The following is a 13,145-nucleotide window of genomic DNA, read 5'->3' as shown; positions in this document are numbered from 1 at the left end:
ACGAAGATCTCTGAGATTAACAATTCAAATGAGCTCTTCCAAATCAAAAGTAAGTTCCAAACACTCAAGGAAACCTGCGAACGTGAGTCGGTGAGCTTCCGCGAGTTGAACGAAGTTGGCGGCGAGCTGCTGCTGCAAATGGACGAATTGAAAACAACGGGCGAAGAAGTGGACAGCAAATATGCGCAGCTGCCGAAGAAGTTTACGCGGTTGAGCGCGCGCTGGACGGAGGTCACTTCGCTGGTGTATGCGAAAACAGCGCTGCTCGAGCATATCTCTACGCAGCTGGGTGAGTTCAAGAAGTTTATGGTCTCCGAATCGGGTTATCTGGATCGACTGGAGAATAAGATTGGCAGCACGCCGGAGAACGCGGACGCTGAGGAGATCATTGAGGAATTGGATGTAAGTATTTTGTTGAGTCAATTAAAAAGTGTTTAACTCTGCTAATTAACTAAATTTACAGGATCTCGAAAACGTGCTGCGTGCGCACTCCGACGAGTGGGTGGAGAAAATTCAAGAAATTGGCAACGAGCTAATTGAAAATGAATTTATGGCGGATTCGATACGCGCCGAAATCGATGGTATTGTGGAACGTTGGACTAAGCTGCAACAGCGTGCCAAACAACGCACCGAAATACTGGAGAAGGAGGTGAGCGAGGCTGAACAATCCGAGAAATGCATGGTGCAATTCGAGGCGTGGCTGACGCGCGTCGATGAGATACTCACCGAACATCTGGAGAATGATGTGACCATTGAGGATCTGCCGGATGATTTTCAGGTAGTTTTTGTAGGGGTAGGGATAGAGAGAAATTTATACGGGTTCTAATATGTAATCTTTTATTTTTACAGCGCTTAGTAAAAGAATTCGAATCGAACAAGCAGTGCTTCCAAGAAATTGACGAACTCATAGCTGAACACACACGCAATGGCAAAATTGAGGCAGCCAATCGTTTACAGGAGAAGTTGAACCTAATGGAGTTGCGCTTCAAGTCGTGTCAACTGAAGCTGAATAAGTGTACAGCCCCACAACCGGCGTATGAGTCACGCTTGAATCGCGCTGTGGCTGAGTTGCGTGCGGTCGAACATTCGACATTGGTTTTGGATGTAGCGTCTGCTGGGCCCACCACCGTACAGGCGCAGTATCAGAAATGTGTGGTAAGTTTCTTTGAGCATTTACCGCAATGGAAGAAAATACCGTTTGTGATCTCTTGTCCCCGTATATGAATTTTTCACATAAAGCCCAAAATGCAACACCACAGGGGCATTGGCAGCGGCAGTCTTTCGAAATAAGCTAATTTTTTAGAAAGTGTGCAGTCCAATGAAGCGACATAAAATACAGCTGTGCCAGGATTTGTCCTGGTTTTGACAAATGGTCCTGTGCTTAAATTAAATCTTCCCTTTAACATAAATTCGTCAGTATAGATATTCATCTGACAGCGCCTTCTCTCATAAAATCCTTTACTTCCACAATTGAAGGAAAAGGGTAGACAAGACTAGGTACGTCCACTGGGTTCCAACCGTTCCACAGTAGTTCTGAGTCAGAGAGTAGTTAGTTGTACTAGAACGAGGGTGACTAAGACTTGCAAGATCTTTTGCATATAAATTAAAAAAGGCCCTGGTAACAGAATTCATTCTGATAAACGGTTCGACTATAGATGCATCAAAATGTATTGCTCTTTGTCTGATCGAGATCGCGTTCTGGAGTTTTAATGTATATTTTTTTTTTGAATTTCAAGTTCGCATAAATAAATATCTCTTTTAACATATTTCATCTTCATTCACCAGCAAATCTATCGCACACTATCCGAAATTAAACCAGAGATCGAGAGCACTATCAAAACGGGTCGCAAAGTGTGCGAAGATAAATTTACGCGCTCGCCCAAACAACTCAGTCAACGCATCGACGCACTTAAACATCTCTATAATGCGCTTGGCGAGAATGTCACACAATCGAAAGTGTTCCTCGAGACGCTACTCAAATTGGCCCACCAATTGGATGAATACTTCGATCTTGCTGATCAGCTTATAAGACGCTTCGAATCGCTACAAGAGAAGCAAGATCGCAATTCTTGTTTCTTGGAATACGAAGATCTGCTGCAACGTTGTGAGGAATTATATGAGGAATATAGCAAATCCTGTGATCAATCATGCATGGAGGATACGCGACAGAAGATTGATGAACTCAAGACGATCTACATGAAATTGACTAGCGCCGATGTTATTAAACGCTTAACAGAAATGAAGTCGACTTTGCAGAATTTGGATAACATATCGGCAGAGACATTGAAGTTAGTTTTGGGTGCACATTTTTTTTTGCGAATATTTTAAGCCTAAAATTTAATTTAATTTTTTTACTCTTATTTTGCGCACAGAGCCATGGAACATGAGTTGAAACAGATAAATACGCCTTCAAATCCGGATATCGAGAAGCTGCAGCAACAAGTAATCGCCATTGTGGTGGTAAGTAATTAATAATACTTACTTGTAATTACAAATGCTCGCAAATAACCAATCACGCTTTTCTATTTATATTTACTCACACATACACTCGCACTCACTTACTCTCTCTTAGATTACAGCCATTATTATAAGTAGCTTCTATATATATGTATGTATGTAGGTATATTTGCCTTTAATCTAGATTTTGCTCATCCTTTCGCGAATTCTATGCTTTCTGTGTACATATATTTGTATCTCTGTCCTTGTAATTGCGCTCATAGCGTGCGTGCTTTCGTTCATTTCATTTGTACTTTTCCACTTCATTTCATTGGAAATTACAGAGCAATTCACTTATTCATTAGATGTCTTTCCTTTATTTATTTATTTTCTCACAGTCACTTCCGCTTTTCTAGTGCTTAATTTGATGTATATGNTTTATTTTCTCACAGTCACTTCCGCTTTTCTAGTGCTTAATTTGATGTATTTTGCTGCTATTAATATATACTCGTAGTGTTTGTAGCTTTCTTTTTCGATTTAAAGTCGTTCCTGTTTGTTGCCTCAGTGTGTATTTTTTCACATATTTCGTTTAACTTTTTACAGCTACAAGTATGCCCAGTAGGGTGGTTCAAAAAATTTTTTAAACTGTTAAGCTCTCACCCCTAAGGATTTTTATAAACGGAAGAAAGGATACCCGTGTTTTTATGTAAAAAGAAAAATGATTTTAGAATTGCCTAAAAACTCATGAACCCATGTATTTTATATGGAAAACCACTATTTTCCAACGGAAAACTCTGTTTCTCTTCAGCAGATTTCAAAAAGTAATACCCAATTGTTTATATCATTATTTTTAAAGACCAACTGTTTTTATGGATTCCCCACTACATTTTTTTGGGTGATCAGTTAACATTAAAAATGGTTAAATAAACAATTCAGTATTGTTATTGAAAAACTCCTGGGTCTTCGACCGAAAAATATTAATTTTCAAGAATTCTATACCGATTCTACGAAAATGCGTTTTTCACCATATAAAATACATGGAAAACTCTATGGTCTTTGAAGCAGTTCTAAATATAACTTTTTTAAATAAAAAACACGGGTATTCTTTTTTTCATTTAGAAAAATCCTAGGGGTGGGAGCTTTGCATTTTAAACTTATTTCCTCGCATGCTTTTTGTACCAGCCTAATGCCCAGCCAAATGCTTTCATTTATCTTTCTAAGGCCATATAACAAGTAATTCAATTGTGATTAAATTGTAATTTAATTGGCAAACAAATTTAGAATTTATCTTTTGACGAAATCAACAAAGCTATCAAAGCGCTAATTTCCCATAAACCCAATTCTAAGCTGTGTATGATTATTGTAGAATCTGTTGTGATTCCGAGTAAACTTGGTACCAGCGGACATTTGCCACGGCGGTCTTCATATGGAACGGTTAACCTGATTAAGATCGAAATAGCTTTGTCTTTTAAGGAACTAAACCTTAATATTGCCCTAGATAACTACTCTAGCCTGCTCTCAAATCGGAGTACAATTCTTGCAGTTCTAGGTGAAGCTCATATGACCAAGTATGCGGCAAAAGACACTCCATAAGAGTAAATACACTTCCCACTCCTTTGGAATGGAACGGTGAACACAATTTCTCTGCTTATAGTTCTGGGTACTCTCATCTTTACGAGGAAAACTAAAAACCTCTCATATCAACTTCCAACACTAAACTGTGTAGCACTGTTTCCTGCTCCCAAAAGAAATCAAACACTTGGGTCAGCGCAACGTTTAAGAAATGAGCCGGAGAAGCCGTTACTGCGCTCTAAACCGGCAAAACGGACATAGGCCAGAAATGAGACCTTAAAACTCATCGAATGCACTGAGTGTAGTCAGCAGTCATATGTTCTATCTTATTCTTTGACGCCACTGGATAAGCCCCTCACTTAATTTAAACTCACAAAGGTTCAAATAACCGCAGGCATTCCTATCGCCGGAGCGCTAACTTCCATGTTTAGCAAAGCCTTAGAAACCATAGTTTAACTTTCTTAGCGCTTACTTTTTGTATCCATGGAGTAACGCATTACAATACGCCTCAAGACAAAAATTTTCACTTTCTTTTTAAACTTTCTCGCTTACCTCCAATGACATGCTCCGGTTAAAGAACGCGTTGTTCTGTAAACTAGACGGTATGTGGTGAACCTCCATTGGTAAGCACTTTTCGAAATTTACCACATACCCTCTAGTTTACAGAACACATTACCCTTAACCTGGGCATGCCATTGGATTGCTAGTTTGTCCATAGATCGGGTTTCGCCGGTAACATATATACAAACGGCCAATCGCATATTATGTTGTCAACAACATTCTTGGCCTATGACCAAAGTCTTTTTCTTATTTTCGGCTAGTATTGTTGTATCATCGACCAGCTAAAGTCTTTTCGTCCAACTCCCATTGGTATTTTAACGAGAAACTAAAATGCCGTGCAATTAAGAAGCTCCAAAGCACAAGCCACCGTTGTCAATACTCGGCTCCGAAATTCATGAAATTATAAGATCAGGGAATGTTTTCTGGTAGCGGATAGAGTTTCGAGACATAAAAGCTAAGACTATTAAGAGAAGATACGACACTGATTAATGTCTCTTCATTTTAAGACTTCATATCGAAACGAAGACAAGTGTTGAATGCTGAGCTAATTCGAAACCACAACTGAAGCGCATGTGGAAAAAAATATATTTGAATGCCTTCAGGAGGTACTGCGTAAAGGTCCGTAACGAAAATTTACGACAGGTTTTGTTTCTTATTCCGTGGACATCACATGGGTTATTTGGGATAATATCTCGATTTATCAGCTTGCTAAGTTCCAAAGTGGTTCTTCCTATACACTTTGTGGAAGCCCTTATGATCGTAAATATTCAAGTTCCAACCCTCCTCATTATCAGGAGAAAGAATGATAACAGATGGTTTGACGCGGCTGACTATGTTTGCTGCTTTCCCCTCTTGGACCTATTCGAACTTCATCACTGTTGAAACCTAGTCGAGCGTTGGTATCGTTTCACCTTGTGGGACTTGGCGACTTTTTTTTTTTCTTAACTATGTATATGTAAATCTAAAAAGTTTTAAAACTGTAGTTTAAAATTTTTTCATGTCAACCACTAACTAAAAAATAATATGAATGAATTTAAGTAATTTCATGCATCCAATAAAAAATCAACACTATCCACTTACATAAGTACTTGTATGTATAGGTAGTCATAAAATACTCATCTGCCTAAAACATATTTTTTATAATTTTGTATTTATTTATACTCACGTTTGTATATATGTACATATGTATGCCTCTAGTTCACACAGCAAATCCCATTAAACACCCGCAACGTTTAATTAAAATGCACTAATTCATTCCATGGCAAATTAACTCTTCAAATCATGCCTAATAAAAAAAAAAAATTATAATAATAATAAAACCACCTTCATCCTCAAAGCCAATCACCGTATCACCATCTAGCTGAAATGGAAACATTTGTTGGTGTCATCTTAGTGTACTATAATAAGTTTAATGATTCTCTGTATATTCACTTTTAATATGAAAGTACTGAACTTTATGTAGACTTTATTGTGGGATGGGTGCCAAATTGAATCATAATTGTTCATAGCTTTCGGCCGTGGAAAATTAATGACGCATAAAAATCTTAATGTAATCGTCCCATGCAAAATCCTTTAACATAATAATTGTTTTAAGCATTCATTAACTGGTAATAATAAAAAAACCAGATTAATTTATAAAAAAAAGTTCATCGCATATGTATGTATGTATGAATATCGTATCGATATTCTCAATAATATGTCACTCGGGGTCTAAAACGTCAGTTATTTCTTTTGAAACCATGCAAATCATACTAAATTAATTTTAAAGCTACACCTTGTGCTCTAAAGTGAATTTCCGTCTAAAAATAAAAGTCTCCACAGTTTGGAGACTTTTTGGAGAGTTTCGATTTTGACTTGATTTTACAAAACCACATTATTATTCGTCACAGGACGCTATAAAAACGCGTTTTAATGAAAATTCCGAGTTGACAAAGCTCCTTGCGACACCAACTTTGACTAAAACTGCACCAACACCGCAAACTGTTGAAAACGGCGATACCGATGTAGAAATAGTTGTTGTTAGCGATACTGTGCGTCAAAGACGTGCACGCACACCAGGTGGAAATGACTCACAGAACGTTGGCGACACACCAACAAAGCCCGATAAATCCCAGACAAGTCAGACACCAGTGGAAGTGCAGCAACCAAATGATTCGCCTTCAACCACAGCCGATCAAGCCATTGTCACTCAAGTGCTACCCGATGTTCTGCCACCACAAACCTTCCGTCTAGCTGAATCTAGCACTCTATTTTCGCACATATCCACCTCAACGCCAATTGAAACTACAGAGAGCGTACCCGCAAAACCACCTAAACGCAGAAGTCGCAAGGGCGAACAGCACGCCAGGGTGGTGGAGATACGCGAGCGTAATTTGCCACATGATAAAATGTCTGTGCAAAATATTGATTTTGAGCCGCAAGTTGGTGAGATTGTCGACACGGTGAATATTTTGGAGAGTGTGGAACCATTCGTGCCGGAATACGTGGAAACGGTGCAAATTGTCGATCTCTCTGAAGATTCAGACTCATCGATGCGCATTGATGCCGATGGCAAAGAGATGCAGCGTAGCAAAAGTAAACGCTCGCTCTGCGAATCGCCTAAACCGCAACCGCCACACTCACCGCTCTCACCAGATGACGTGGAGTTGCGTAATACACAGCCACTCAATGCAAGCACACCTTTCTTGCGGGTGGAGAAGCAGCGTATTTCATTCGATGAGAAACGTAAGCGTATCGAAAGTGAGCGTGATATATTACGTGACTCAGAGGAGGATGAAGATGAGCTACCGGCGAAAGGAGATGAAGCTTCAAGTGCAACGCATACGCCACCAAAACAACCAAAGCGTTGGCGTCAACTTACACTCACGTTGGACGATGGGCTGTCACCTAAAAAAGCCAAGTCTCGTGATGGAACAGAGCAGCCATGTGCAGTGGAGTCTCCAGTACGCGACAGTTTTTATGGTGCCGATAAAGATGCAAGTTACGACTTGGAACCATTGGTATTCTCCGACGATGAAGACATACCGAGATTCTCATTAGAAATGACACCAACATTTGATTCCGATAGTGATACGGTAAAGATATACTCACATTTTAAACATACAAATAAGAGGCTTATTACGATTGGCTTTCAGGATTAGTTTTTAAGTGTAGTTTTAATTGAGAATGTAGATAAATAAATATCTCCTGAATAAGCTAACTGAATTACATTTGCTCTCCTGCAGAGTCGCATTGAGACGCCCGGCACTAAAAAACCCAACTTCTTAGATAGCAAAGTCCTCCCCTCAGCTACGTCAATGGATGATTCGAACATTACCTTAAAGAGTCCTTACTCAGAGAGTCCTTTGATCTTCCGCGATAGTGAACCGCTGGATCAACGCGTCCAAACGTTCGATAAAATGGCTAAGTACATGATACGAAAGATGGAGGCGACGAAGGAGAAGATCCAAAAGTGCGAAGAAGGCGAAAGGTAAGCGATCTCAGGCTTTTTCTAAAATATAATACATTTTCAATTATGCCCCTCCGCAGCGCCATTGAGGACTTAAAACTTTTGATTGCGCCCGATGCCGCCACCTTGATTTCTCAAGGCGATTCTTTGGTGCTAGAGACTCACGGCAAACAGGGAAATCTATCACGTTTAGTTATGAAAACACAGATCATATTACGAGAGAAATTTCGTGAAGTGCAGCAAGCCAAGTAAGTAATGAATTTGTTGGTCCCAGATTGGCCTTAGAAATATCCAAGAAAATTACTGATTGAGCAAACTGATTAAATTTTCATAATAAAAAGGATTAAGTTGTTATATTATTGCCTTGAAAATAGTATTAGAACTTTGAGTTAGCCGATTCTTTTCGTAAATTTTTGGAGAAATTTTAAAAAGCAGATTTCCAATTGCCTTTTATGCTACCATTAAGAAAGTGAGAAGAAACAGAGACAAAAAAATGAGGGAGTGGTTGAACGGGGCAAGTAGAGTTAGTCTCAATCCTCGAAAAGTCCTTGGAATCGAGAAAGCAGTGAGGTCCAAGTTGTTGAGATCTAAAGCTCGCGAACCTGAGCCGGTTGAGTACCACCCCGTCATCCTTCCTACAGTAGCTGCAGAAGGGCTTCGTGGTGATAGTGAGCCATCCCACATGAATTCCCATCGGACAATGGTAGATTAGAGCAGAAGAATCCTCTACCCTGCAATCCAAGTTTTCGGCGAGCGTTCGTCCATCTGTACAGAAGCAAATTAAAGCCAACTATAGCCAAATAAAAACAGTATGAAAATAAGATTTTTTAAATTTTGTGGAAACATTTCAGAAAACTAAAGTCACTTGTAAACAGTGGTCGGACTTAAAAAAAAAAAAGTGTGGTAGAATCTGGAAAAAATGTGGTAGATTTCAAAAAAATGTGGTAGATCTCAGGTTTTGGATCAAACTTTGTACAAAAATGAAAAAAATTCTGCAAAGTTTCACCTAAATTGCAAACATTTTAATTAGAAACTAAAAGAATTAATTTTAGTATAATAAAGTGCAAGATTGAAGATGATAAATATTGCGTTGAGTTTAGTTTTGGAGTTTTCCTTGACAGTGTAAAGCAGTTCCTTCCATATCAAGATATTTTTCGAACACATTTTGAAAAATTTCTGCAACCTTGCGGAGTGCTGCCAGCTTTTCTTTTTATCACACGACGATGTAGCGAATAAATGTGGCACGTTCCAGAAACCGCTACTTGCGATTTGCCGATTTTGACAATTCTCAAGTAAAAGTAAACAACGCTTTCGAAACTCTAGATGCACACAAAAATCGCCGTTTTTTTTAATTTTCGCTATTAATTCTTTTTATAAATCATATATTTTGCAATTTAACGCAATAAAACCACGTTTCCTATTGAAAAATTCAATGTTGAGAAAATTTACTATTTTATAGTTTATTTTATCCTCCCATTCTGCCTGTTATTAGTGTTTAGTGTTGGACAATTTTTGCTCTTAAAATTAAGAAAATTATGTCGAGCAAAAATAAAACTACTCAAAAACGCGAATATGTGGTAGATTTCAGACCTTGTGTGGTAGATGTGGTAGGTGCTCAAAAAAGTGGCAGATCTACCACAATGTGGTAGATCCCCGATCACTGCTTGTAAACTCAACAATTCAGTCTCTGTGTTTTTAGAAATGTCATTTAATAAAATTTTTGCTTTTAGATCCAAAGTACCTGGCTTGCCGCAACACACCGATGACAACAATACGCCCAGTCCACGTTCTACACTTGAAAAGCTTAACATCGATCTAGAAGAACTCGTCACGAAAGGTCTCAAACGCATAAACGATCTAATTGAGAAGCCATACGATAAGAAATCTATTGAGGCACTAGAGCGCCGCCTTGAGGAGATTAGCGTAAGTACTCTATTAATTTGTTTGCTAAACAGTGGCATTCAAACTGTAGCAGCGAAAATGCTTCTTTATTACAAAAGTCTATTTGGCGTCTTTATACGCCAATTGCAAGCACTTTGAATTGCTTCTTATACTATGCGCATTAGGGTGGTACGAAAATTCATGCGACAAAAAGTTGTGGGAATTTTAATGATCTCACCCCCAAGGATTCTTTTATATCGGAAAGAACATAGCCTTGTTTTTTTTTTAATTTAAAATGAAAAAATATTTACAGGTGGCTCAGAGGGCTCAAAGTTTTCCATGTATTTTTTATGGGAAACAAGTTTTTCCTATAAATGTTATAGAATAGTTGAAAATCAATATTTTTAGATCGGAAAAGTCGGCACCTCTTCAGGATACTTCAAGGAATAATACTTAATTGTTTATTAACCCATTTTTTGATATTAACGATTTTTTATGAGACCCCCCATTGCATGTTTGCAGTTTTTGGAGGATTAATATTTAAAAATAAAAAATAAAGAATTGGGTATTATTGTTTGATTCTTTACCATTTCTAAGAAAAATGTGTTTCCCTATGTATTTTGAAGAATATATTTTGATATCAGGGGGTATACTTTTTCGATATAGAATAATCCTAGGGGGGTGAAAGTTTTAAATTCCGACTTTATCGACTTTATTTTGTTGGGATCACCCTAATATATGTATGTATGTATAAATAAAGCCAGTTCATGCACGAGTGTATGACATATATCTGCAATCGATATATGGGTGCAGTATGTAGCGTTCGTCTTGTGCCACATGCAGCGCAATGCTTCGCAATTCCGCATTCCAGATCCCGTTGTAATACATACATATACTCCATAACTTGAAAATGCAAACACTAAGCGTAGGGAGTTCGTTTGCAAGGGAAAGGGGCTCAGGAGGAGAATTCATGTAAGGCGAGAAGTTTTTAAATTGCCTTTTTCGGCCATCCGCCACTTGTTTATTTATGGAAATCTTGTAAATACACATTCACACAAACATTTGCAAGCGTGCGGCGTGTACGTAAATAAACAGACGTGCCTGCATTATATACAAAAGCTGCATGCAATCGCCTGGGGGGGGGGCTTGTTCTGTATCAAGTAGCGTCGACAAATAAATTATAACAGATGATTTTCAGCACGCGTTTTGCATTAGCATATTTGTTGTACAAAATTGTTGTTGTAAAATTTATGGTTGACCGACTGACTACAAACCTAACCAGCCCGCCGTGTTTACGGGCTCTCATAATTAACCGTTAGCACTTAAATTTCTTGTTTTTTTTTTAACCGCATCAAGTGCATTGGATTTATTTCTTGGGGAACTGCATAAGTATGTATGTATTTAAGAAGGATAAATAGATAAGATAGATAGGTGAATAAATAAATGGTGTACCAATTCGCCTACACCAAAGAGGTTGCATTCATGTATATATATTAGGGTGGTACCCTGGGATTGTTCTATATGGAAAAAAATTATACCTCTGCTTTTTTATACCCGAGCGCACTTGTGCACAAGGGTATTATAACTTTTTTCACACAACAGTTGTTTGTAACAGGCAAAACGAATCGAGTTAGAAAATGTACACATAAATGATCAGAATGAAAAAACAAATGGATTAAGCGGTGACTGTCTGTCCGTCCTTCCGTCCGTCTGTGCACACGATAACTCCAGTAAAAATTGAGATGGTATGAAAATGGGCGAAATTGGATAATAACCACGCCTACCTCCCATATAACGGTAATTTTCAGAAACAGGAAAACTGCGATTTTTTAGTAAGTACTGAGGTTTATTCACACAAAATTGCTATTTACAATAATTTTTAGACGAAAAATAGGAATATTATAAATTTTTGGAAATTGCTACGCCCACTTATGATTTTATGTGTATATATCTTGGTAGCCGCTCCAGCAATTTCTCCCAAACTTGGCACAGTTGTGGCCAACAACATACCAAACAGCTGAAAATTTGAAAAATAGGACAATAACCACGCCCACATCGAATAAAACGGTATTTTAGAGAAATATGAAATCTTCGATAAATCAGTAAATACGGAAGCTAATTTATTAAAAATTTAGGTTTCTAATAATTCTTTAGTAAAAAATGCGTTTATGGCAAAGTTTTGGAAAATGGGCGTGTCACCGCCCACTTATGACCACATATGTGTATCTTGGTAACCGTTTGATCAATTTGTACCAAACTCAGTATGGTTATTGTGCTTGTCACATAAAAGCAAAACGTTGAAAATTATTTAAATCGGACTAAAATTACGCCCACTTTTCATAAAACAGTAAATTTCAGAAATGATTTCGAAATTTAAGGACGCTAATTTACTCAAAATCGATAATAACAATTAACACTAGAAAAGAAGTAACATTATTATGGAATTTTAAAAAATAGGCGTGATACCGCCCACATATAACTATGTAAGTTTATAGAAGATATTTGAAATCGGGGTAATCGGAAAGGTGAAAAAAACTATATTTAATACTTGCGCCGGGTATTCGCCCGAACTTAGACTATTTTACTTGTTATTTCGAAAATTTTTTAGAGGTCGCTCAAAGCGCATACAACGAACGTATTTTATGTAGGAAAAAAATCTTTAAAAGCAATATTATTCGATCGGAAAACCCTGTTTTTCTTAAGGAGATTTCTAGCAATAATACTCAATTGTGTGTTTAACCATTTTTGATATTAATTTTTATACAATTTCTACGAAAAATTGTTTTTTTTTTTGTATAAACTTTTTTATAAAAACTTTGAGCGACCTCTAAATATTCTTTGATTTCAAAATAAAAAAACTTGCGAAATTTTTGTGTTCCTATGTAAATGACGGCATTAAAATTCCAACTTTACTTTTTCTTGGATCACCCTAACGTAGTATGTATGTGCATACATACCTAGAACTTTTAGGCGATAACAATTTGGCAAACTATAACGTTAACGTCAAGCAAAAGAAAGAGAGATGCTTAGTGAACTATTCAGGCAGTTTCGGTTCAAGGTTCCACTGAAGTTTGCAGCATCTGTTCACCATTGGCAAGCTACTTGCTATATATATGAGGCCATGAGTGCAGAAGTGGCTAAAGTCCGACCGATTAATCGGCATCGGCATCGGCATCGGCTAGTATCTGCACAAATTTAAGCATCGGCATCGGCATCGGCATCGGCCTTTTTTCGCCGATTCTTTGGA

General features: G+C 37.8%; 1 protein-coding gene across 1 annotated transcript in view; it reads left to right on the top strand.

Annotated features, from left to right (window-relative positions):
- Positions 1-9,940, top strand: part of LOC108369449 (dystrophin, isoforms A/C/F/G/H-like) — a gene marked incomplete at both ends in the record, with an annotated part of 20,975 nt that extends 11,035 nt beyond the window's left edge. The window contains 9 exons of the mRNA XM_017624553.1: positions 5-402; positions 464-778; positions 850-1,155; positions 1,786-2,288; positions 2,373-2,460; positions 6,459-7,643; positions 7,794-8,038; positions 8,098-8,265; positions 9,748-9,940. Coding sequence (XP_017480042.1) covers positions 5-402; positions 464-778; positions 850-1,155; positions 1,786-2,288; positions 2,373-2,460; positions 6,459-7,643; positions 7,794-8,038; positions 8,098-8,265; positions 9,748-9,940 — 3,401 coding nt within the window. The remainder of the gene's footprint in view (positions 1-4; positions 403-463; positions 779-849; positions 1,156-1,785; positions 2,289-2,372; positions 2,461-6,458; positions 7,644-7,793; positions 8,039-8,097; positions 8,266-9,747) is intronic.
- Between the last annotated feature and the right edge of the window lie 3,205 nt (positions 9,941-13,145).

The sequence above is a fragment of the Rhagoletis zephyria genome, unplaced genomic scaffold, assembly GCF_001687245.7.
Source record: "Rhagoletis zephyria isolate East Lansing unplaced genomic scaffold, Rhagoletis_zephyria_1.1 Rzeph_scaffold_03677, whole genome shotgun sequence".
Lineage (NCBI taxonomy): Eukaryota > Metazoa > Arthropoda > Insecta > Diptera > Tephritidae > Rhagoletis > Rhagoletis zephyria.
This window is presented reverse-complemented; position numbering and strand designations above follow the sequence as displayed.